Genomic DNA, 26,900 nt, shown 5'->3' on the forward strand with positions numbered 1-26,900 from the left:
TTAGAACACAGAGCAACACATTTTCTCAGCCTATGTTTGTTTGTGTGTTTTAGGGGTGTGTATGTACGGAGTATGATGACTTCGGTGAGTGTTTCGGGCCCGCCCCTGGCAGTCTCTGTTCTTTTTGTTCTGGTCGTGGTCCTGTTGTCTTGTGTGTTCCGTAAGAGGAGGCAGATGGAGGGGAGTTACCAGCCCAGCGCAGAGGAGCAGAAACAAGCCAAGAGCCATGGTCCTGAGAAACACACACTCTCCCTGCCACTACCCAAAGAGGAAAGACTGATCTGAATGCAGCTCTATGACAAACGATGCTGACGCTAATCCATGCCACTTAGAGGAGAGACTGGTCTGAGACCGGTTTAGGTTTAGAAGTTTTCAACTGAACCTAAACTCACTGTTTTGAATGAGTGCACAGGTTCAGCACCACGATTTGAACCATGATCACTCTTCCAAGTCTTGGTCATACCTGGGCTAGATGCCCCAAGATGATGCGATCACAGATTATGGCTGAATATCTTATATGGAGAACACTTAAAACGGTGGGGGGTATTTATTTGGCAATTGTGACTGATTACTTTCATATTTTCAGTTACAATTGACAAGTTTAAGTGTGACATTAAAGAGGTTTGCTTACACACTGGAGATACCTGAAGCCATTGGGAAATACATTTATAGAAATACAGAAGCCAAACGATGCAATACAAAAGAAGAACCAGTTTGACATTTTTCTGTTTACTTTATCTGTACATATACTTAAAAGTGTACTCAGCTGAGAGGCATTTCGAACGAGTCTGCACTTCACTAGTGTGCCACACTATGGCACATTATCTACAGAGTTTACCCTTATCTTACTGAATGCTTCAGATTTCCAAACTGAAGAACTGATTTTCAGTTTTTCAAGTTTCTCACAGAAATAAAAAGTTTCACAAAGAAAATTATGTACATTGCACTTTGCCAAATATTGTTGACTCTTTTTGTAATGTTTAACACCTTTTCATGTGACTTAACTTAAAATGATGTTGATCATAAGAATGTGATGAAATGGATGTGTAATTATTAAAATGTATCTTTGAGTCAATGACCTTGTCCTCAATTTTGCGGATGGTTTGGAGCTTTTAACGAATGATTTGGCTATGTCAATGTTTGCTTCATGTCTTCAGACTTTCAGCAGCCAGCGCTTTGCCCTCTATAATGAGCCTTCTATAACTGATTAAAGATATTTGGTCACATGGGGTTGGACACATTTTATATATGTCAAAATTGGTCCATTTATCAGTTTATTTTAATGATGTGTAGTTTACTTGGCAAGTAAAGTCAATATGAAACTGAAATTCAGTTTACTTGCCTCATACATGTTGCTGTGGATGATTCATCAGTGCACATATTTGATTACTTTAGCAAAATCTAAAAACTTGCTACGCCTATAAAATGACTTTCCTTTATGGCTGACATCACAAAAAAAAAAAAAACACTCGGGTTTCAACCAGTGGCTGGTGGCAATGTTGCAGTAGCTTTGTAGTCCTTCCCAACTTATGCCCATTTTTCAAAATCCAATCGGTCCTTGAAGGTTAAAATAAGTTTATCTCTCAATACTTCCTGTTTACGGAAGTAAAAACGTGTTGCAACTATTGTTTCATGTTGACTTCAAATGCAGAAAATAATTTGAACAATCAGAAAAAAACAACCTGGTCTCATGCAATCACATTACTATATTTAAAGTTTAGCTAAATTTTTTTCGTGGCTCGTTATGTATATATCACGGCAATTTCTTGGTGAAATGAACACTAGAGGCGTTACAACGATGACTTATTTGCATTCACACAAATCACGAGTTAAAGGTATAGTTCACCCAAAACAAATGAAAATTATCTCATGATTTACTCACCTTCCTGGTATCCCAGGTGTGTATGACTTTCTTTCTTCTGCAGAACACAAATTAAGATTTTTAGAAGAATATTTCAGCTCTGTAGGTCCATACAATAAAAGTAAACATAAAAAGTGATCCATATGACTCCAGTGGTTTAATCCATAACTTCTAATGCGATTATGATAGGTGTGGGTGAGAAACAGATCAGTATTTAAGTCATTTTTTAGCATAAATTCAACTCCCTGCCCAGCAGAGGGCAATATGCACGAAGAATGTGAACCACCAAAAAGGAAAATGTGAAAGTGAAGGAAAAAGGACTTAATTATTGATCTGTTTCTCACCCACACCTATCATATCACTTCTGAAGACATGTATTTAACCACCAGAGTTGTCTGGATTACTTTTATGTTGCTCTTATGAGGATTTTATAGTTTCAAAAATTTGGCACCCATTCACTTGCATTGTATGGACCTACAGAGCTGAAATATTCTTCTAAAAATCTTAATTTGTGTTCTGCAGATGAAAGAAAGTCATACACATCTGGGATGGCATGAAGGTGAGTAACTGATGAGAGAATTTTCATTTCTGGGTGAATTGACCCTTTAAGGCCCGTTCACACCAAGAACGAAAACTATAACGATAACTATAACCATACAGTTTTAAACATCGCTCGAACTCTAAGAAAATAGTGGAGTCCACACCACAATTATAAGACACCGAGGAATGATTTCGTTGGGACCACTTTCAGAGCATTTTCTTTTTTTTTTTAGCTGATGAATGATAAAAATATTGACAGCCAATCAAAATCCATCCAACTTTAAAGGGCTCAAGATGTAACGTGCACTCATCTTCAAAATAACACATTCCAGCACCGGATCGCCACTTTATTATAAATGGAAACTCCTGCTCAAGAACTGGCAATGTTTCTTCTGCATTCTTCTTCAGTTTTAACTGAGATGAGATAATGAAAAGCTAAGGCAAGCTGGTGGCATAAAATTACCTCAGGTGTCCAGCGCTATTATAGACAACGTTGTCTTGTTTCCTTTGAAGTTGTATCCGTCTGTTTTTCTTTTGGTTTCTTTGCGAAGCAGTAGCAGATCATATACATCCATTTTCTTGACTGTGAATATGACCGCAGTACATGCTTGGAATAAAGAAATTTAGCATCTGTTGGTGTGGACACTAATATAGTTATCATTATACAGTATTTATTGTTATACTTATCATTCTTCATGTGAACGGGCCTTAAAACGGCACACTTTTCGCCCTGTTCTTCACACAATGCTATCTTATGACATCTAAACACTTAATGCATGACTTGTAAGGTGTTTGTATTACATAACAAACTTCATTTATGAGTTTGTTTGAGTGCGTTCAAACTGCGTGATTGCTAGAGTATTGCACTAGCGATGTAAAGGACCAGAGTACGAGTCCTAAAGAGCACGTGAGCCTATACGTGAGCCAAAAGTGTCATAGAAGCACCACAAAATGATGTGGTTGCTTCAGCAATCATGTTTTTCATCTCACATTTGCTATAACAACACTATCGGTTAGGTCTAAGTTAAGGTTTAGTATAGGGAGGTCAGTTTTGTTGATTTTAAAGCTTGATAAAACATTAACCTTAAAAACCTCCTCTGTTTGGAATTCGCTTTTAGTGCCACACAGTGGACATTTCACCTCGGAACTGCCACGCACCACAGAATGTTATCACAGATGTGTCATTTCCATGAGATCAAGCTGAAAAAAGTATTAGTTCTTTAAAACAGATAATTTGAAATAGGTATATTCTGATACACTATCCATGACCAGTTAATGTTCAAATCTCTTCTTCAGCTCAGAGACCTTAATGGGAACTTGCTGTTGCTCTTCAGACTGTTTTGGAGTTGATGTAACAGGCGATTTCATACTCTGTTCATCTGTCTGTGTCCCCATTACTGGCCTGCTGGATGCTGTGTAGATATTGTAGGTCCTGAGAGGAGTGCTCAGAGAGGTATCCCGCCCTCTTGGACTAGTATTGGGCACGGCAGAGTCCATCAAGCACCTGGTCTGTGAGACTTGCAACTGGAGCAGAGCTATGGTAGAAGATACTGTCTGTGATGGGGACTCCACAGTCTCATCTTCTGCCTCCTCTCCTTTGTCCATCTTGTCTTCTACATTGACAGAGATAGGGGAGATGACTCCCCCATTTGTAGGTCCAAGAAATGTTCCAGACCTGAACAAGGGTCTCTCCCTCTGGTCTGGAGATCCCAAGTCACTTGACATCTTATCTTCTGTCTGCTTTTGTTCTACAGCCTCAATTATTGGTTGTTCTTCACTGCCATGTTGTGTCTTTTCAACCACTGTCTCAAGATCCAAACTTTCCTCAAGCTCATCCATTGTTCCGTTGACTTGTCCATCTTGAGTCAACCAGTGATCCTCTTTTTCCTCTTTAGAACCCACCTCCAAGTCCAGAGAAGTGTCTCCTGAACTTTGTACTTCAAAACACAGATTGTCCCCTAACTTCTCGAAGCCTTTCTCTAATTCATTAAGCTCCTTTTCTGGTCTGTCAATCAGGAAAACAGACTCCTCCCTCTCTCCACATGGTCCCGCCTCTAGCCCCTCCTCCCAGCTCATGAGACTTCCACTGTTTCCAACAGAGGGACTTAGACTCTCCTGACTGGGTGTGGTTAAACTCCTCTGAAAGAGAAATGAAATGGTGTAACAATGTAAAGTTTTCAAAACAACATCACTGACTTAGTCTGGCTAGACTGATGCAAAACAAATTATAACTATATAAAGAACTGTACATTCAATTAATAGAATGTTCATGTTGTTGTGCTGCAGAACTACTCAAACTTTAATGTCTGTGTCAGCCCTGTTCCCTTTTCCTGATCCCATTCTACTCAGTCCGGCCGGTCCTGGTTCCCCGTTTATGTTCTGCACCAGCCTGGATTATTTCCATAGTCTTTTCCCCTTCGGGGTTGTTTGAGTTTGTGCCCTTATTTTTGTATAAATAAATTCCCTTATTTTTCTACTCTGCACTTGGGTCCTGAGCCTCATCATTCTCTGCACCGTGACAATAGGATTATATTACTGAATGCTATTAAACACAATACAGGACTTGAGATGCTGGAAATGGTGGAAATGTAAATTTATTTGTGTGTATATCCAGTACTGTGTATATACTGTATATATACACCAATCAGCCACAACATTAAAACCACCTGCCTAATATTGTGTAGGCCCCCCTCGTGCCACAAAAACAGCTCTGACCCGTCGAGGCATGGACTCCACAAGACCTCTGAAGGTGTCCTGTGGGATCTGGCACCAAGACGTTAGCAGCAGATCCTTTAAGTCCTGTAAGTTGCGAGGTGGGGCCTCCATGGATCGGACTTGTTGGTCCAGCACATCCCATAGATGCTCAGTTGGATTGAGATCTGGGGAATTTGTAGGCCAAGTCAACACCTTGAACTCTTTATCATGTTCCTCAAACCATTCCTGAACATTTTTTGCAGCGTGGTAGGGCGCATGATCCTGCTGAAAGAGGCCACTGCCATCAGGGAATACCGTTGCCATGAAGGGGTGTACATGGTCTGCAACAATCTTTAGGTAGGTGGTACATGTCAAAGTAACATCCACATGAATGCCAGGACCCAAGGTTTCCCAGCAGAACATTGCCCAGAGCATCACACTGCCCCCACGAGCCTGCCTTCTTCCCATAAAGCATCCTGGTGCCATCTCTTCCCCAGGTAAATGATGCACACACACCTGGTCATCCACATGATCTTAAAGAAAATGTGATTCGTCAGACCAGGCCACCTTACTCCATTACTCCTTGGTCTAGTTCTGAAGCTCACATGCCCATTGTAGGCGATTTCAGCGGTGGACAGGGATCAGCATGGGCACTCTGACCAGTCTGCGGCTACGCAGCCCCATACATAGCTAGCTGCGATGCACTGTGTGTTCTGACACCTTTCTATCATGGCCAGCATTAAGTTTTTCAGCAATTTGTGCTACAGTAGCTCGTCTGTGGAATCAAACCAGACTGGCTAGCCTTCGCTCCCCACACGCATCAGCGAGCCTTGGGCGTTCATGACCCTGTCGCCGGTTCACTGGTCATCCTTCCTTGGACCACTTTTGGTAGGTACTAACCACTGCATACCGGGAACACCCCACAAGACCTGCCATTTTGGAGATGCTCTGACCCAGTCGTCTAGTTATCACAATTTGGCCCTTATCAAAATCGCATTCGAAAGTGAACTCCAACACATGAAATTCAAGAACTGACTGTTCACTTGCTGCTTAAAATATCCCAACCCTTGACAGATGCCACTTTAATGAGATAATCGATGTTATTCACTTCTTCTGTCAGTGGTTTTAGTGTTGTGGCTGATCAGTGTATATACAGTATACAATAAAAACTATTGAGAGTGTGAACATTTTGTTTAAACTTTACTTTCTAGAAATCCACAGGGCTGAAAGTGCCCGAAGTTGAAGAAACAATTTATTGAAAGCTATTCTGATCGTTCATACTAGATCCAACTTGTGAGGGGATAAAGATGTTGAATTTAATTCTCTGAAAGTTATAATATGTTATCAAGGCTAGTAGTGTGACTCGTAAAGAATGCAACATGTTTGTTTGTGGGCAGTTTTCGTAGTAACATATGTCATTTTTCGACCTTTAAATCAGTGGAAACGCAGGTCGGTTCTGAGAGCGCTCTGCAGATCCCCGGCTGAGTGTATGTGATATATAATTAAAGGCCCCATATCTTACATGTGAGATGAATTCACTGCTGTCGGAGCTGAAGAGGTCGAGACTGCGTGTGCCGTACAGTAATCCCGGCTCTCTGGAGCTCTGAGCACTCAAAGTGTCAAAGATCTCCCCCAGCAGGTCCATCTCCTCTGGGTCAGCCAAGAGAGAAAGCTCATCATCGTCCTGCAGCTCACTGGAGCCAGAACACAGCTCAAGACCCTCCGTTAACTCACTAGTTAACCCACTACAAACACACACATAATAACAAATGAGGGAATCATGCACAAATTGTTTTTTACAAAGATAAGACATGACTGAACCAAAAAAAACTTCTGAGGGGGGATGATGCTTCTGATGAGAACCTCATCTATTTCTTTGTTTCTTCTCACCTGTCCTCACAGGTGTTGTTTTCGTCTTGTGTCTCATTCTGTCGTTCATACCTCTGGTTAATAGGGTGCCTGTGTGATAGCCGACGTGGTCGAGACTGAAAAACAGCAGCACAGAGAGTGCAGGAAAAATATCCATAAAGTGAATTTAAAAAAATGTGCAGTACAGTCATTAAACACAAGGTCGAGCAAAACTCATTCAAACTTAATTGCCTCATTCAAACGTATTAGCAGTTTTACAGTAAAAATATCAAGCAGAGATAATGTCCAGTTGCTCAACTGCACATCCCACTTATTAAACAGCGACTTAATAAATAAATAAATGGATGTGCAACATATATTTAAGTTGAAATAAGGCCTAGTTCATTGTTGAATAAGAAAGAGACATGAAAATAGCATAGCAATGTTAGAAATAGCTTGCGTGTTACAACAGTCAATTATACAGTTTAGGCTCATTTTAGAAAAAATATTTGAACACAGAATGCCACAACTGACCAAAATACAATCAAGTATTCCAGAGAGCCCACGTGTAAAGGCTAGGGTATACCAGAGATTATTTTGCAGAGATGGGTCACTTTTATTAAAATTAATGGGAGAAATTAGAACACTCAACCAAGGAGCTCTGAGCACCCAACGGTCAATGGATGTAGAAAGGAAGTCCCACCTTACAGGTAAAAGAGCCAATCACCTTTTAGATACAGACATCACTTGTCAATCAACTCTAGAACGTGCATGCGCATTAGCTTTACAGGCCGGGAAAATTGTGTGTTTTAGCGTAATATGAGGTAAAGGATCACAATTTATGATTCCAGTATTGTCAGATTTTATTGCTGATTTGAAATGTGTTCTTTGACCGTAATCTTGACCAACCATTTTTGAGATTTTGGTCTTTCCCCATTCAAGTAGATAGGAGCTGCACTGGCATGACTGGAAATAGCCTCCTGAGAGCATTCCAAAGATGGCCGACAGTGGACTGACTTGCTAGAAAGATAATTTTTCCATGTGCTGTTCCATCTCGCACACAGTTCGAGCGCTCTTTTCCACGCAAGCCCACATAGACTCGTACAACGCATATAATAATAACATAATAATAACTTTATTTTTATAGTACCTTTTAGAAATTTAGCACAAAGTGCTTCATAAAACATAAAATCAAAACACACAATAAAACACAACGTAAAAACAGAAATTCATAAATAATAAAAGCAAGTCTAAACAAATGAGTTTTTAAATGAGACTTAAAAACAGACACAGATTCAGCAGATATAGTGTCCCAGGGCAGGCTGTTCCATAATCGAGGGTCCTTCACTACAAAAGCTTTATCACCTTCAGTTTTGCATCAGAATCTTGGAACAGCCAATAGTTCAAGACAAGAAGATCTAAGAGATCAAACTGTTCATAAGGTTTTAATACTCTAAATACTCTGGCGCCAAACCATCAAAAAAAAAACATCATGTCCATTCATCTGCACATTTCAAGAGAAATAATTGAAAAATGGGGTGTTTTGCATTTGTGCCACACATATTGTATTAGCAGACCATTTTCAAATGTTTTAATAATCTGCTTTATGACATAATTTTTGGACAGTTCTGCCCTTCACGTGTCACTCACCCTCCCAAAGTGCTGTGTGATTGGTATACGGTTCTGAAGGCAATCTGATTGGATGAGTCGATACGTGTGCGTATCACAGACAGACCCGCCCCTCTGCAGCATGTGAGACTCAGATTGATCCTGAAAGCGAAATCCAGATATGTGATATAAACATGCACAAATTCATATCAACTCACTTATATTGCATACAGAGGTGGCTGAAGAGACAATATAAAATTATTAACTCACCTTTGATGACAGGAGGTTTTTCAATCCAAATTTGCTGTGATATTTGGACTTAATGAGATATTAAGAGATTTACATAATTTAAGAACAATCAAAACCTTTCAGAATGGAAAAAATGTTTGTACTGAAAAAGCAATGTTTAATAATAATGCATTATAAATTAATTAATTGTTGAATATATAAATACTCACTGCTTTATTGGCTGTAGACTTCCATGTCACATTCAGGGCCCCACCCCCTTTCTGTGAATTAAGAAAGATGGTATGTTAGGAAAGGAATACTAGCATACTCTTTGTTTGTTTGTTTGTTTGACTTCAACTTGCCTTCAAATTCCCCACCCATTGCCGACACATTTTAGAACCTGAGAGATGAAAAGCAGAAGGGATGTTCAAAAGAGCTAAATTAATTTGATTCATTTATGAAATTCATTCATCTCTGTTCACACATATATGGGTGTTTCTTCAACTTCGGGCACTTTTAGCAATGTGGATTTCTAGATGTTGCATTAAGACTTTTTCACACTCACTATTTACAAAATTATATAAATATACCGATCAGCCACAACATTAAAACCACCTGTCTAATATTGTGTAGGTTCCCCTCATGCCGCCAAAACAGCGCCAACCTGCATCTCAGAATAGCATTCAGAGATGCTATTCTTCTCACCACAATTGTACAGAGCGGTTATCTGAGTTACTGTAGATTTTGTCAGTTCAAACCAGTCTGGCCATTCTCTGTTGACCTCCCTCATCAACAAGGCATTTCCATCCACAGAGAAGGGCCGGACTAGTTTGAACTGACAGAAAGGCTACGGTAACTCATATAACCACTCTGTACAATTGTTGTGAGCAGCATCTCAGAATGCACAACACATCGAACAATGAGGCAGATGGGCTACAACAGAAGACCGCGTCAGGTTCCACTTCTGTCAGCCAAGAACAGAAACAGAGGCTGCAGTGGACCTACCATCTGCATGTCGCAGCAGAAATTGAGATTTAGCAGACCAGGCAATGTTTTTCCATTCAGCTACTGTCCAGTTTTGGTGAGCCTGTGCCCAGTGCAGCAGTTTCCTTTTCTTAGCTGACAGTAGTGGTACCCAGAGGGGTCTTATGCTGCTGTAGCCCATCTGCCTCAATGTTCAACGTATTGTATGTTCAGAAATGCTTTTCTGCATAGAACTGTTGTAACGCGTGTTTATTTGGGTTACTGTCACCTTCCTGTCAGCTTGGACCAGTCTGGCCATTCTTCTCTGACTTCTGTCATTAACAAGCCGTTTTCGCCCACAGAACTGCCACTCGCTGGATGTTTTTTGTTTTTCGACCATTCTCTTTACACTTGATACTGTTGTGCGTGAAAATCCCAGGAGATCAGCAGTTACAGAAACACTCAAACCGGCCCATCTGGCACCAACAATCATGCCACAGACTAAATCACTGAGATCACATTTTTTCCCAATTCTGATATCCAACAGGAGATTTATATTATTTTGTTTTAAGTTTCCACCACAGTGTCATTTCCAGCACATATCAAATTATTTTTAAAATAACTTTGGTTTTACTATTGTAACCATAGTTTCACCATGGTATTTTTTGCAAATTTACAGTAACCGCACAATTAACCATGGTTACTATATTACCACCATATTATTGTTAATTGCATTAAAAATATGGTTTCTGCCAAAAAAACATGCTTACTACAATAGTAGCAATACAGTGATGCAATCTACACACAAGCAATCCCGAGCTGTGGGAACGAGTGCGATCGACAGAACCTGCCTCCGGATCAAACCCTTCTCTGTACTCCCCGACATTCACCGTGACCAAATCACTGCAATGAAGAGTATTAAAGGAAATATTAAGAGTGGAAACAGGAAATCAAATGGGAAAAAGAGTGGGGCAAAACATGGATTGGAACTGCGGTCGCTAGGACAACAGTACACATTCACATCATCTTTACACCCCACACCACTACAGCGACTTCTGTTGTTTAGTTTGTTGCAAGGCCGTAACCATGTCTTGAACATTGGGGGGAACCAAACCATTTGGGGGGTGGGAGGTCACGGGTGTTAATGTAATGTCAAATATAATGGTCCTCTTTGGTCCTTTAATATAGTAAAGGCACTGAATGCAATAATTTTCTGAATAAAGGCTTGAAATGCGATAAAGGCCCAAAACTTTATAATTTTTTGTTTTAAAGATACATGTATTTTTAAAGTTCACACAGTACAAGACAAACACTGTGTCTGCATTGCTAGCAATTTGCCTGTTTCAGTCATCTTTTATTTCTTTTTTGTGCTGTCTCAAAGAAAAGACGAATATAATTTGAATTTCTTTTCATCACTGATGTATCTGTATAATGACATGACTTTGTCAGCTGGCTAGCAAAAAGAAAATACACAACATTATTTACTGCCCTCAAGTTGTCCCTCATTGTTTTTTCCTCCCAGTAGAATCTTAACAAAATAGTTTCTTCAAGAATCCTAACGCTGCTCTTTTCCATTCAAAAACAGTTCATATTGACCACTGCTGTCAAGGTCCAACGAGAAAAAAAAAAACTGTCAATTACACTGTTAACCTTACCCTTAACCCTAAACCTACCCCTACCCTTACCCTAAACCTAATCTAAACCTTAACTCTAAACCTTCCCGTAATTCAACCTCAGGAACATCAAACGTGAATCTTGTGAGAATTTTGCAAAACAACATGTAGTTACACAATAAGTACATTGTAATGCATGTATTTTAATGTGATTACATAGTAGTTAGAGACACCTAATATAAAAAGGGACCAAATATTCTGCTCACAAGTGATATTTACTTTGAGTTTTCTTTTTTTTTTTTCTTCTAACGTCACATCATATTTCAAAATCATTTTAACAATGCATTTTTTTTTTTATGGTTTATGTTTGTTTTGTTCACTCTTTGTTTTGATTATTCTAGTTTTATGGTGGACTTTGAAAGTCTGGGTATAGGACAAGGCTAAAATTGTGAAAGCTATGCATAGAAGGCATGCGATTTGAAAAATAAAGTTGAAATCTGTTTATCAAAAATCAACCATGGCCTGAAGTTGAAGAAACAACCATCTCCTGTATAGCCTAAATGTAAACACACACCTGCTGAAGCTCCACACTTTAGCAGCTCTTCCTCAAACATATCATCAGGCTCTTTGCCCCGGTTCAACATTTCCAGACGCCCGTCAATAAACTGAGATCAAATACAATGTTATAGTGGCAAGTGACTGCCTATTTAAATGGCTTCTGTAAGAAATAGTTCATCCAAAAATGAAGATTGTTTTTTTACTTTCTTTCTGCCGTGAAACACTAAAGGAGTTTGGGAAGTTTTTCAGTGACAACAAAAAAGTAGTGACCTCACAAAAAAGTATGTCTTCAAAAGAATATAACGCTAGAGCCATATGGACTTCTTTAATAGTGCTATTCTAGTCACTTTTGGACTTTGACAATGTCCATCCCCATTTACTTCCATTGTAGGGGGAAAACAATCAGCATGAACATTCTGCTAAACATCTCATTTTGTGTTCCATAGAAGAAGAAAGTCATATGGATTTAAAAACGAAACCAAGGTGAAACATGTTAAGTGTGTGTGTCTGTGTTGGCACTGACCTCTTTGAAACACTGCAAGTGAACAGCGCTTTCCAAAAATGTCCTCATACTTTGAGACTTTTGACTCAGAAATAACTCCTTACAGAAAACAACCGGCCCCTCCTTCAAAGTGAGAGAGAGAGACATTGGTGTGAGCATAAAGAATATAAAACTGGAGGTAATGTTTTTCCGTAAATGTGTGTCACTCACAGCAGGAGACTGTAAGGCATCTCTGTAGCCTCCGAACAGCAGAGCCTGAGCTCTTAGAAAAGCATGAGCGACCCCTGACCCAGCCAAAGCGGCCTGTCTCTTCAACCTGACCTTAAGACCTGCCACCTTTATACATATACAGAAAAAACACAGCCTTCAGTGTCTATTATAATGCAGTGAGACTCTGGATTGAGTCAGAGATATACGAGTAAATCCGTCACCACGTCAGCAGGGATCTTTTTCAGGTCGTCGTGTGGTGACTCTAAGGTGTTCGTGTCCACATTTAGAATGACCACATCCTCTAGGGCTCGACTTCTCACTCTCTACAACACCAAAAAAGAAACACGTTACAAAAAAGTATAAGTGTGTTTGTGTGGCAAAGTGTGTATCAGAAAGAAAGAGACATGTACCTCTGCCAGGCTTGTGTGAACTCCAATGAGGTATGGCATCGGTGCACTATGGAAAGTAAACAAGACTCAGTGAGCTTAAGATCAATTTGACCAATTATGTTCTGTCTGTGCTATTTTTTAATCCTTGTTTAATGTGCACATGTGCATTGCAAATGCCCCAAAAGTGTTGCATTTTAGACAGACATTTGTCTGCTACAGTATCGGAGTAGCTTATAGTACAGCATCAATACCAACAGCCAACAAAGCAGAAAAGGTAATGCTATATAGAGTGATATTGTTTAGTGATATTATTTAGAAGAAAAAAAAATGCTTTAGCTTAACTAGCACATAAGGATTGGACTTACTGTATTGAAACTATGGACACTGTGATGTTGTGATAACACATTCACAATACATATTGAATTGTTTTATGTTTATTTTATGATTTTACATTGGTTAGATTTTTCTAGATTTAAAATTGCAACTAGAATATTTTTATTGTGGATTTTCATAGTTTATAAAATCGATAAAAGACATTTGAAAGTAGCACAAATAAATGAAAGCATAGTACAAATTTATAAATATATTAAGGTGACCTTCATTTAAAAAAAAAAAAAAAGTTGAAATCTGTTAGTTTTATTTAAAAAGTAGACCATGAGACAAAGTGCCTGTTGTTGAAGAAATGCCCAAATACAGTCTAGAACAACTTTGGGCCCTTAATTGTCCACCTATTCCATCTTTGCAGCTATTTGATTGAAACAACCATAAAAAAGACCTAGAAATATCTCTTTGACTGAAAATCTTTGGTGACTCATGACATACCTAGGTGTAAAAAAAAAATGCCTCGAGACACCTACAATCTGTTCCATTCTGTAGCGTTTGTTCTAGCTATTTTTAAAATGCATCTTGTATGAACGCCCCCTCACGCTCAGGGTGGACAGTGTGTAAGTATGTACTACACAGTATGTTGTGTGTAAGTTCTCACCAGCAGTAGTCGAGCAGGTGTGGTGGCAGCACAGGAATGAAGATATGTTGCCAATACATGGGGAAGAGCATTCCGTTACATGCGTGTATGCAGGCCGTGAGCTGAACACACAAACACAACACTGATAATTTTGTAATTGAATATGGTGCTAGCAACACCGAAGTCATGGGTTCTGGATCACGTGAGCTATGCTATCTTTACTTGCATCCTTATTCGCCACTTTGTATCACTGCTCATTTGAGCAAACTTAAACTCTCCACTCATTTTTCACATCGTATGGTATCCATTTTAGGATATGCTCATACTGTCAGGTGTATTAGTAGAAAGGTGAGGACTCAAGCACAGAGTAAAAGTGAATGGGCTTTATTAATAGAAAAAATTAACAAAAACTACCCCGAAGGGAAAAATCACAGTCTCAGGGCAGGGAGTCGATAAGACTGGCTGGGCTGGAGAGAGAAAGCCCCACAGGCCATGCATTCCAGAGCCAAATAGGCCAGGACAAGCAAGGGAACAGGAATGAGGCTTCCGGAGCAGGAGCAAACAGACACAACACCTTAACAGGGACTTTCCACAATGAACTGGCACAGGACAGAGAACAGAGGGAGGTTAAATGGGGAAGGAAATGAGAAGGATAATGAGGGAAGGCAGGTGAGGCAAATTAACTAATAACAAGGTAACAAGGGGCATGGCCTAGACATGAGAATGACAGAAGAGCACATGTCAAATGAACACCATCATAAGCCATATGCTAAAAAAAAATTTGACAGAGAGCACATGGTCAGGAATGAAACACAAAGCCACGTGCTCAAACACAAACATAAAACATGGGTTTCAGGATCCTGTCATCACACAATAAACTTGACCAAAGTGACAGGATCCTGACACATACATCAGCATCAGTTCTCATCCATCAGACAAAACAGTATCAGATCAAACAGCCTCAGACCAAAAGGTATTGGATGAAACAGACTCATACTACGGTATATGGCATCAGATGAAACAACATCAGACTAAATGGCATCAGACCAAAAGGCAACAGATGAAACAGCCTCAGACTACACAATTTCAGACTAAACAGCCTCAGATGAAACAGCATCAGACTAAACGGCATCAGACTAAATGGCATCAGATTAAATGAAATCGGACCAAAAGGCATCAGGTGAAACAGCCTCAGACTACACGGCCTCAGACTATACAGCATTAGACTAAACAGCATCAGACCAAAAGATATGGATGTAAAAGGCTGAGACAGCATGGTCTCAAACAGCATGAGTATAAACAGCCTCATACAAAACAGCCTCAGACCAAACAGCATCAGACAAAACAGCATCAGAACAAAAGACATTAGATGAAACATGCTCATACAACCTGATCTCAGACTTAACAGCATGACATGAAACATTCTGAGAGGAAACAACGTCAGATTTAACAGCCTCAGACTAAACAGCATCAGATTAAACTGAATCAGACCAAAAGGCATCGGATGAAACAACCTCAGACTACACACCCTCAGACTAAACAGCATGAGATGGATCAGCCTCAGACGAAACAGCCTCATACTAAATGGCATCAGACCAAGAGGCATCGCATGAAACAGCCTCAGACAACATGGTCTCAGACTAAACAGCATGAGATGAAACAGCCTCAGACAAAAAAAGTTTCACACTAAACAGTCTCAGACTAAACGGCATCAGATTAAATGAAATCAGAAAAACACGTTTTCAGCTAATGACCCTGCATCAGTGTGGAGTGGCATGAAACAACTTACGAATTACAGGACTCCTGCCCCCAACCCTGTGGTGGACCAATAACTGGCTGACGACCTGTTCTACTGTAGATTTGAAAGGCCCAATCTCACACCCCACACCCACTCTGACCTTCACTTCACACAAACACCATCACCTCCTGCAACTCCCCTCCTCCCCCCTCCTGCTACTCAACCTGCACAGATCTGTGAAGAGGAGGTGTGTCATGTCTTCCGGAAACAAAAGACAAGGAAAGCACAGGGCCTAGATGGTGTTTCACCTGTATGTCTTAGATCCTGTGCTAACCAGCTGGCCCCCATCTTCACACTGATTTTCAGTAGATCACTGGAGCAGTGTGAAACAGTGTGTTCCTGTCCCAAAGAAACCAAAAATCACAGGACTTAATGGCTACAGACCTGTCGCCCTGACATCTGTGGTCATGAAATAATTTGAGAGACTGGTGTTGGCCCACCTGAAGGACATCACTGGACTCTTTCTAGATCCCCTTCAATTTGCTTATCAAGCAAACAGGTCTTTGGAGGATGCAGTCAACATGGGATTGCATCATATCCTGCAACATCTGGACAGACCAGGCACATATGCAAGGATCCTTTTTGTGGACTTCATTTCGGCATTCAACACCATCATCCCAGCAATACTCCAGACTAAACTACACCAGCTCTCTGTTCCCACGTCTATCTGTCAGTGGATTACAAGCTTTCTGACAGACAGGCAGCAGCTTGTGAGACAGGGGAAATTCACTTCTAGCACCTGTACAATCAGCATTGGTGCCCCCTAGGGATGTATGCTCTCCCCACTACTCTTCTCCCTCTACACCAAAGACTGCATCGCTAAGGACCCCTCTGTCAAGCTCCTGAAGTTTGCAGACGACACCACTGTCATCGGCCTCATCCAAGATGATGATGAGTCTGCATACAGAAGGGAAGATAAACAGCTGGCTGTCTGGTGCTGTCAAAACAACCTGGAGTTGAACATGCTCAAAACGGTGGAGATGACTGTGGACTTTAGGGGAAACACCCCAACACTGACCCCCCTCACCATTCTAAACAACACTGTGGCATCAGTGGAGTCATTCAGGTTCCTGAGCACTACCATCTCACAGGACCTGAAATGGGAGACCCACATTGACTCCACTGTGAAAAAGGCCCAGCAGAGGTTGTACTTCCTTTGCCAGCTGTGGAAGTTCAACCTGCCACAGGCGATGCTGATACAGTTCCACTCAGCAGTCATTGAGTCAGTCCTCTGCACTTCAATAACTGTCTGGTTTGGTTCAGCTACGAAATCGGATATCAGAAGACTACAAAGGACAGTTCGGACTGCTGAGAGGATTATTGGTTGCCCCCTGCCATCCCTTCAAGAACTATTCACTTCCAGAGTGAGGAAAAAGGCTGGAAAAATCACTCTGGACCCCACTCACCCTGCCCACTACCTTTTTGAACTGTTGCCTTCTAGCCGATGCTTCAGAGCTCTGAGCACCAGAACCGTCAGGCACAGGAACAGTTTTTTCCTTCAGGCTATCCATCTCATGAACAGTTAAAACTGCCCCATTGAGCAATAATTATGTGCAATTCACAGTCTAGTCTTCTTATATTTATCCAACACATCCAACCTCTTCTGTCATTACATTCCCTTGCACTGTATATAACAGATTTGTATTTAAATTTGCACTACGTATGTGTATGTGTGTATGTATGTATGTGTGTGTCTGTGTCTCTGTGTGTGTATATATATATATATATATATATATATATATATATATATATATATATATATATATATATATATATATATATATATATATATATATATATATATATACAGGTTTGTGAGGGTTACTTTTGAGATGTATTCCACTACAGATTACAGAATACATGCTGTAAAATGTCATTTGTAATGTATTCCGTTAGATTACTCAAGGTCAGTAACGTATTCTAAATACTTTGGATTACTTCTTCAGCACTGGTAGATTTTTTCACTTGTTTTGACTATAAAAACTCTGCCAGTAAGTAAGACAAATCTCACCTGGTTAGAACACAGTGATCTGAACAGCTGAAAACCTGAAATTAAACTCACTGTGCTCAGTTTGCTGCAGTAGATGAGGATGCGTCTTTCAAACAGCATGCTGGCGTACAGCAGCAGTAGGTTACCCACATCCACAGCCACCACTAGCTCTGTCAGGTTCCTCTGATACAACCACACACATTCAGAATCAGAATCAGCTTTATTGCTAAGTATGCTTATACATACAAGGAATTTGTCTTGGTGACAGGAGCTTGCAGTGTACAACAATACAAAAACAATGCAAAAACAGCAGCAAGACATAGATAATAATTAAAAATTAAAAACTGTTATACACATACCTACATACACACACAGACACACACATACATACATACACAGATACACATACATAGTGCAATCTAATACAAATCTGTTATCTATTTAAAATTAAAATAACAAATCTGTTATTCAAATGACCCAATAAATAAACTGGCAGATAAATACACAAAAAAATAAATCATAGAGTGAAAACAAGTGAACAAAAGGCAAGCTGTGACAGACAAATAAAGGGATGGATGGATGGAAGGAAGGATGGATGGACTTACACTCTCTGGAATGGAAGGCAAGACTTTGAGATCTGGAGCAATAAAGTATGGTATCTAATAGTGAGAAACAATATTCCAGAATTACTTTAAAAATAGTCAAAATGCCAAATAAGATAGCATTTTTGGACTAGTGGCTTTGATACATAAGAAACCATATAAAAAAATGCCATTGTGTTAGTCTGACTCTATGGTTTTTTAGATTAGATGAACCAAAGTTTAGCGATTATTTTTAAAGAGAACAAGCTCTCAGACTTACTAATGTTTTAGTGTCACTTTTGTCTGTAGTCCATTCTCATGAGGGTTAGTTTCAAGCAGAAAGTTTCTGTACAACCATGATTAGTTGAATCAATATTTTTGAATTATGGATTTAGTTCTGTGGCCTGTATTAGTATTGTAAAAGTATGGTTTAGCTGGGTTTCAGGTTTAGTCCGGATCAGGGGTTTACCCCCTCTGACTCCTCCCCTGTAGCAGGGGTGTGTCCAAAGATACCAGGCATCACACTTCTGATTTGAAGTTCCCTCCCTCAGTGAAGAACACATTAACCTGATTGTGATGTCACATGTGATGTCATATATGGTACTTTCGCTAGCCATTGAGCACTTACCATCTGCAGAGTAATCGAGCCATTAGCAGGTGTTACAGGGTGCTTGTAGAGAACTGTTAGCAGTTCTTTCATCTCATTGGTCTGTCAGGGTATTAAATGAATAGTGTTTAAATGGCTTGTGTAATATAGAGATCAATGACAGTATAATCTATAACAGTGAGTTAAAACCTTACCTGCCCTTTAGTCAAGTAGTCAGCTAAGTTATTCAGAAGCTTGTAAAATACCTCAAACCATGGCAAATAACTGTGGTAGACAAAGATTTGCACTTTGTTAAGGTCAAATCATGTTTTTAGAGCAGCTACAAAGTATATTCTAAGTCTTATTGCGAGTTAAAATGACACCTGAGTATACACATGCACGTCTGAGAGCTGGACGTGAGTCTGCAGAAACCAAAGCGCTGACATCCCTCCAGATCTGTCAAAACGAATGTGAAGTGCTGCACAGCCACTGTGTCCTTTGCCCTGTCAATCAATTAATCATAAAAGTTCAAAATACTGGAGTATTCTTTACCATATTTAATAAATGAAAGAATGAATGAATCACCTCTCTATGTCATAAGGAAAACAGAAGTGAGGCAGGGACTGCTGGGACTCCTGTATAAGAACATTAGAATTTTCATTATCACCCACTGAAAGCTTTTACATGCACATTCTAACACTGATTATGCTTCATAAGCCGACAACGTGTGATGTAAACTAGAGATTTACAGATATTGGATTTTGCAGATACAGAAAACAAAAGTGGTGGAAAAGACAGGTAACCATTTAATTGGCCGATAGTTTTTAAAATGTATTTATTGAATGTTACTCCGTGGTGGTGATAGTGACTTGAGTACAGTAAGATTAGTTCAGATTCAGTCATTGATTCGTTCATTAACATGGTTACTCTTTGACCATGCGCTACATGGACAGTTTTCGCTGTTGCACACAATCTCCATGTTAATAACAGTGTCTCCTGCTGAACGCATTTACAGACACGTGTTCCCACGAACATCGACGGGGGACGTTGAGGGGCTCAGGATCTTCAGCTCAGCAAAGACCGTCAAATGACAACAAAGCATATCTTCATATTCTGAATAATTACGAGTTTCAGTAACATCGGTATGTCTTCGTAATGCGTGGTCATCACTCACTTTTATTCATAATTCATCCGGCCATTTTTCTTGTTGAACGAGATCGACGAACTGAAGGAAAGACATGCCTCCTCTCAATCAGCCAGTCAGCAGATCCTCGACTTTCACGAACGAGATGACTGATTCACCATGCATTTTGTTCGAATCAGTACATTCAGTTTGTTCATGAATGAAGTGGGCAATAGTTCAGAGAAGGGTGTATTCGTTCAGTGGGTCAAACCAGTGATGTGGTCTTTCACAGCTCGCTGTCGCATCCTATTTGCTCACGCTTTAGTCAGTCTTTAAAAGCAGCACAAAGCAACACAAATGGAATTTGCATGTCTACAAATGGCAGGTCTTATTTTTCCTATATTTTGTCAAATGCTGGGCTTAACTTTTATCAAGGCATATTAAAAGTTCAAGAAAAGCCTAATAATATCTTACACTGTGCACCAAAGCACATTTCCATCTGTAATTCATGCAATTTTAACTTTACATCTTCAGTCATTCATTTCTTTGTGAACAAGTGTACCAGTACATTCAGTTTGTTCATAAACGAGGCATCTCATCTCATTCATATTCAAATGTCCAACTCGACTGGTTCAGTAAAGGGCGTATTTGGTCAGCAGGTCAAACCATGATGTGCTCCTTCACAGCCTGTACTCAAATGCTATTGGCTCATGCTGCAGTCAGTCATTACAGGCACACAAAGCCAACAAAGCAGTCTCGCGCTTCAAAGTAGAGTGCACTGGCATCGAAAGGAAGAGACGTCAGTGAATGAGATATATGAGTTAGTGTATGGAGGTGGTAAAGAACGATCTGTTAACTTAAAAGATACGTAAAAAAAAACGAATAATTTCAAGAACAAAACATCACTAATGTTAAATATATACCAGCGTTAAGTGCTGCTTTGACCTCCACACGAGAAGTGTTGCAGATAGCGTCAAGGAAACGCAATTTTACAAATTCGCTCTGCATGAAAGCGGGAAGTATGCATAGTAAACATTGAAAACTTGTATTTAGACTTAGAAGAGATACATTCAACGCACAGTAATAAGAGGATTCATTTACACGAATGTCTTGAAGTTTTCGTATACGTTACTGCTCCAACAGCAGTTCCAAAATTAGCCATCGGTTGAGATTAATCGGCTAAACAGTTAGACAGTCAACCTCTAATGTAAATGCCTTAAATGGTTTCCCTTTATTGGGGTAAACACCTTTACTGGTGTTCGTACCAGCTTTTCCAACATGTGCAAGTGTTGGGTGCATGCGTGCATCTATTTATGTTTTAACATCAGATGCAGAGAATAAGCTGATGATTTTAAATGTCAGGTAACCAAAAAGTGTGTATTTATATACGATCTTACACTAATTAACCTTAATAAGCCAAAAACTGTGCGGTCATGGAAACGCCTTTCCATTATCGAGGTTAAGTCATAAATGGTTTAAGCATAAACCGATCAACACAGGTAGATTTTTGCCCATTACCACGATTTGGCATTGTATGTAACCAGGGTTACCAGTCTAGTTCAGCCTGTTTCCTGCCTATGGCCATAATCTAGACCAACTTCATCTTTGAGACCTGGCACCTGTCCATAACATTTCCAGAGCTTTGCCAGGAGACATCACAGTTTGATGGAGTGATTTCACGCATCCAGATGCCAAGTTCAAAGTCAAACCTATAGCGACCACAAGGAGGTTAACCCAAGTGACTCTACCCACCCTAGCAACCGGGCCAACTGGTTGCTTAGGAAGCCTGACTGGAGTCACTCAGCATGCCCTGGATTCGAACTCCAGGTATGGTAGTCAGTATCTTTACTTGTTGAGCTACCCAGGCCCACCAAGGAAATTTACATTTATCCATTTGGCAGATGCTTTTATCCAAAGTGACTTACAGTGCCCTTATTACAGGGACAGTCCCCCTGGAGCAACCTGGAGTTAAAACAAATTAAGTGTCTTGCTCAAGGATACAGTGGTGGTGGCTGTGGGGATTGAACCAACAACCTTTTGCTTACCAGTTCAGTACTTTAGTCCACTACACCACCACCACACCAATTTATTTGTATGAAAAATGCACACACAGAAAAAATGAACACAGACCACACTGAGCCCTGAGTACTGACCTGATCACTGAAGTCTTCAGGGAACTGAAACAGTACTCCAGGATCTACTCAAATAGAGAGAACACACACAATTGAAAACACACAGATAATTCACATTCTCATCAGTTAATTTCTTAACTCTATAGAGGATGTGGTTAAAGGGAGGTCAAAGTTGTCCACATATAGGGGAACCAGGGTTACCAGTCTAGTTCAACCTGTTTCCTGCATATGGCCATAATCTAGACCAATTTCATCTTTAAGATCTGGCTTAATCACATATGTATCTCTCTCTAGCCTATAAGTATTTCCTCTCTCCACCATGTGAGCAGATTACAGTAACTAGTTCCCCTGCTTTTGCTCTATTTGATGAGCGTGTATCAGTCCTGGCGTGTGGTTTTTCTGGTTCAGTCACATGACAGGAAGAGCCATCCTTAGAAGAGACTGCTGTGTGCATGTACCCACCTTTATCTCTGGCAATTGGACATGAAGCTTGAAAGAACCAGTAGAAGGTTTTGTCAGGGTTTTCTCTGAGAATGATAAAATCATGAGCAAAATAGTTATCATAAAAATCACACTAAATACACCATCCTCACACAAAATATTATATTATATTATATTATATTATATTATATTATATTATATTATATTATATTATATTATATGCATATTAACGTAATAACATAATATTCTGATACATTATTTTTGACAGCTTATTTTTCACATAACTAATCAAACTGAAATAATGCATTAAATCAACAGCCATATACATACATACATACATACATACATATATATGATATATATATATATATATATATATATATATATATATATATATATATATATATATATATATATATATATATTAACAATTAATCATGTATGCCAGTGAAAGGCTTATGTTCAATGTATGTTCAATGATATGAAAATAAAACAAATATACCGACTTCTAAAGACACATTTTTGTATTGCTTAACAAATTCTTTACTCCTCTGTTATTTTATGTCTTTATAAAATAACAGATTGTTTATAGCATATTTATATTGTATTTATATATTTTAAATTATCCTTATTTGGGGGCCTTTCTCTGGAAATGTATGAACAATGTTGTACTCGTTTGCTAATGCAACATTTATAGCCTGAATATATATACAGTACATACACTCACTGACCACTTTATTAGGTACACCTGTACATCTACTTATTAATGCGATTATTTAATCAGCCAACCGTGTGGCAGCAGTGTAATGTATAAAATCATGCAGATACGGGTCAGGAGCTTCAGTTATCCTTCACATCAACCATCAGAATTGGGAAAAAATGTGATCTCAGTGATTTAGTCTGTGGCATGATTGTTGGTGCCAGATGGGCCGGTTTGAGTGTTTCTGTAACTGCTGATCTCCTGGGATTTTCACGCACAACAGTATCAAGTGTAAAGAGAATGGTCGAAAAACAAAAAACATCCAGCGAGTGGCAGTTCTGTGGGCGAAAACGGCTTGTTAATGACAGAAGTCAGAGAAGAATGGCCAGACTGATCCAAGCTGACAGGAAGGTGACAGTAACCCAAATAAACACGCGTTACAACAGTTCTATGCAGAAAAGCATTTCTGAACATACAACATTGAGGCAGATGGGCTACAGCAGCATAAGACCCCTCTGGGTACCACTACTGTCAGCTAAGAAAAGGAAACTGCTGCACTGGGCACAGGCTCACCAAAACTGGACAGTAGCTGATTGGAAAAACATTGCCTGGTCTGCTAAATCTCAATTTCTGCTGCGACATGCAGATGGTAGGTCCACTGCAGCCTCTGTTTCTGCTCTTGGCTGACAGAAGTGGAACCTGACGTGGTCTTCTGCTGTTGTAGACCATCTGCCTCATTTTTCGATGTGTTGTGCATTCAGAGATGATATTCTTCTCATTACAATTGTACAGAGGGGTTATCTGAGTTATCATAGCCTTTCTGTCAGCTCAAACCAGTCTGGCCATTCTCTGTTGACCTCTCTCATCAACAAGGTGTTTCCATCCACAGAACTGCTGCTCACTGGATGTTTTTTGTTTTTGGCACCATTCGGAGTAAATTCTAGAGACTGCTGTGTGTGAAAATCCCAGGAGATCAGCAGTTACAGAAATACTCAAACCAGCCTGTCTGGCACCAATAATCGTGCCATGGTCAAAATCAATGAGATCAAATTTTTTCCCCATTCTGATGGTTGATGTGAACATTAACTTTAGCTCCAGACCCATATCTGCATGATTTGCATGAAGAAGCACAATCCAAAATAGCAATAGGGCAGCATATTTTATCTGCACACTGCATACTACTGACATCCTAAAATACAAATGACCAGCAAATCTGAATGATGAACACTGTGACTGTGAATGTGAAAATGATCATTTGCAAGTTTCTCGTCTTTGTCTCTTAACAAAATGCTTCATAAGTGACACAGGATGTGGTCACTGTTCGAATTAGGAGGAGCACTGCAACGGAATTGTCTACTGAAAGTAATTCTGGGCTACTATTTCCAATGAATTCAGTGTCTAATTCTAAATGTCTTATTCCTGAGCCTAATGGATTGTGTTTATGGTGTGTCTTTGCTTTGCAACACAAAACTTAATGTGATATTTAATTGATACATGCTGACTTTAGAATCCTGGCAAGTCTGAGACAAACACTGAGATCTCTTTTGAAACTCTAGAGGAGACAAACTTCAGCAAATGTCCCCATTCATTCTTCATTTAATCTCATTGTTTTCTAGGAGAAACAATTGACGTATTAAATAGATTTAATGTACCATTCAAAAAAAGAAAAAAAGTATTGTGACACTTTGTGGTTGTCAAATGTTAGTGAGACATTTCATAGTTAATGTGTTGAACTCCACTTGTGGTTACTCTGCAAGGACACCTGTGTGAACTTGAGGAGAACTGACATCATACATACACTAAAAATCCCCATGATCTAATACAATGAACTCAGACATTGTTAACTGTGGCTTTAAGTGTCCAAATAATACTTTTGGAGCCACTGTACTTCTGTACAGGCCATCCAAGTGATGAAAGATCAAGATGTGATGATGCTACTGAATGGAAATCTCCCCACTGAATAACGGAGGAATTTGACTGAGACAGTCAACTGTGTAAATTGTCTTGCAGATATACTGTATATCAGATATATCAGTATTTTCAGAGTTTATTGCATTTGTTAAAATGTGACATGATAGAAAGTTCTCACATCCAAGAACGACAGAGCGAGGAAGAGGAAGTGCGCATGATGCCACAATATGAACAAACAGAGAACAACAGAGACAGAAAGAGACACTAAGGGACAGAGTCTTACTTGATCCTGGAGCCCATGTTGCACTTGTATACTGGGGTCCATTCGTGAAGTTCAGGGCCTCAGTTAGTCAGAGTCAATACATCCCTTAATAACACACATCAACACACACACATCCTCACATCATACAGTCAGTTCTGCTGACAAGCACACGGCTTAAGACAGCACTTCCTGATTTGAGTGTGTGTGTGCATGTGTGTGTGTGTGTGGCCTACATGACGTTTGCCGGTACGTTTCTTCTTGACATGATTCTTTTTTTCACAATTTAATGATTGCAAATTAATCATAAAAAACTCCATATGCCAACAATCACATGCAAATAAGCAATGGATGCCAACAAACACACGCAAGAGGAAATACAGGAATGGACTTCCTCTGTTGCATGACTGCTTTCACTCTGTTTTTATTCTTTCATTATTCTTAATTCCATCTGTTTGCCATCTATTTCTCTCTTTCTGAATCTAGCATTAAAGGGCAGTCATCATGGATGTGCCCGTACAGGCTGAACCATAGGCTACTTAATGAGCTAGTTGCTGTTTTGTTATTTACCAAGACACACTTTCTTACACATGCACCATTCCCACACACCATGCTCTTTCTGATTTATTATGTGATTGGAATGAAAGGACATCCAAATTGTTCTTGGTACCAATTATGCTTCACAAATTAGTGCCTTCGAGTGTTCAGTGGAGGAACATCATGTTGGCATTAGCTAGCCCTGCTAACATTTTGATGCTTGTAAAAAAGAAAAAAAAAAATAAATAAATAAATAAAAGAAAAGAAAAGTCAATCAAAAGTAAAAATTTCCAGTTTTCTTATTGTGAGGACTGGGGAGAATGTTAAGGTTAGCAAAATTTTCCGGAAATCTCTCTGCTTAGTATGTGAACCTTACTATTAGCTTTTTGTTCTTAAAATGATTTCCAAATATAACATTTTGGTTGTGGGAACTGTATTTTTTATAATTATTATAATTATTATAATAATTTAATTAATGTAAGGAAATGTTAAGATTAGCATAACATTTCTGCAAAAAATCTTTCAACTTAATTTCTAAACATTATTTTGCACTTTTGTTCTTACAATGTTTTTCAAACATTGTATTTTGGTTGTGGGAAAGGTAAAAATGTCCAGTTTTCTTAATGTGAGATGGCATTCCCGAATATGTTTTTTCAACTTCATTCCTCAACTTAATTTGCTATCAGCTTAAAATTTAAAGAACATCTAAAGATGTACTGTACGTTCAAACAATGTTGCACCAAGAATACTTTTTCCTAACATTTTTACTTTTTTGAATACTAATATCATAACAGCATTCTGTTAATGTCATTTTAAGAATGTTTGTTCCTAACAGTTACACAGCAGTTACATAAAGTTAGCCAA

General features: G+C 39.3%; 1 protein-coding gene across 1 annotated transcript; it reads right to left on the reverse strand.

The window, feature by feature from the left end:
* Window positions 1–1,932: 1,932 nt before the first annotated feature.
* LOC127444709 (DENN domain-containing protein 1B-like) lies at window positions 1,933–26,828 on the reverse strand. The gene is made up of 22 exons (XM_051704256.1): window positions 25,524–26,828; window positions 22,651–22,715; window positions 22,210–22,253; window positions 19,519–19,568; window positions 19,317–19,436; window positions 19,149–19,218; window positions 18,976–19,056; window positions 18,372–18,425; window positions 17,839–17,949; window positions 14,000–14,100; window positions 13,036–13,081; window positions 12,847–12,948; window positions 12,626–12,751; window positions 12,437–12,538; window positions 11,930–12,020; window positions 9,142–9,179; window positions 9,010–9,060; window positions 8,822–8,869; window positions 8,594–8,713; window positions 6,986–7,080; window positions 6,618–6,840; window positions 1,933–4,540 (listed from the first exon to the last, which is right to left on the reverse strand). The coding sequence occupies exons 1-22, from the start codon at window positions 25,538–25,540 to the stop codon at window positions 3,674–3,676; spliced, it is 2,622 nt and encodes an 873-aa protein (XP_051560216.1). The 5' UTR covers window positions 25,541–26,828; the 3' UTR covers window positions 1,933–3,673.
* Window positions 26,829–26,900: the final 72 nt, after the last annotated feature.

The sequence above is a fragment of the Myxocyprinus asiaticus genome, chromosome 8, assembly GCF_019703515.2.
Source record: "Myxocyprinus asiaticus isolate MX2 ecotype Aquarium Trade chromosome 8, UBuf_Myxa_2, whole genome shotgun sequence".
Classification (NCBI taxonomy): domain Eukaryota; kingdom Metazoa; phylum Chordata; class Actinopteri; order Cypriniformes; family Catostomidae; genus Myxocyprinus; species Myxocyprinus asiaticus.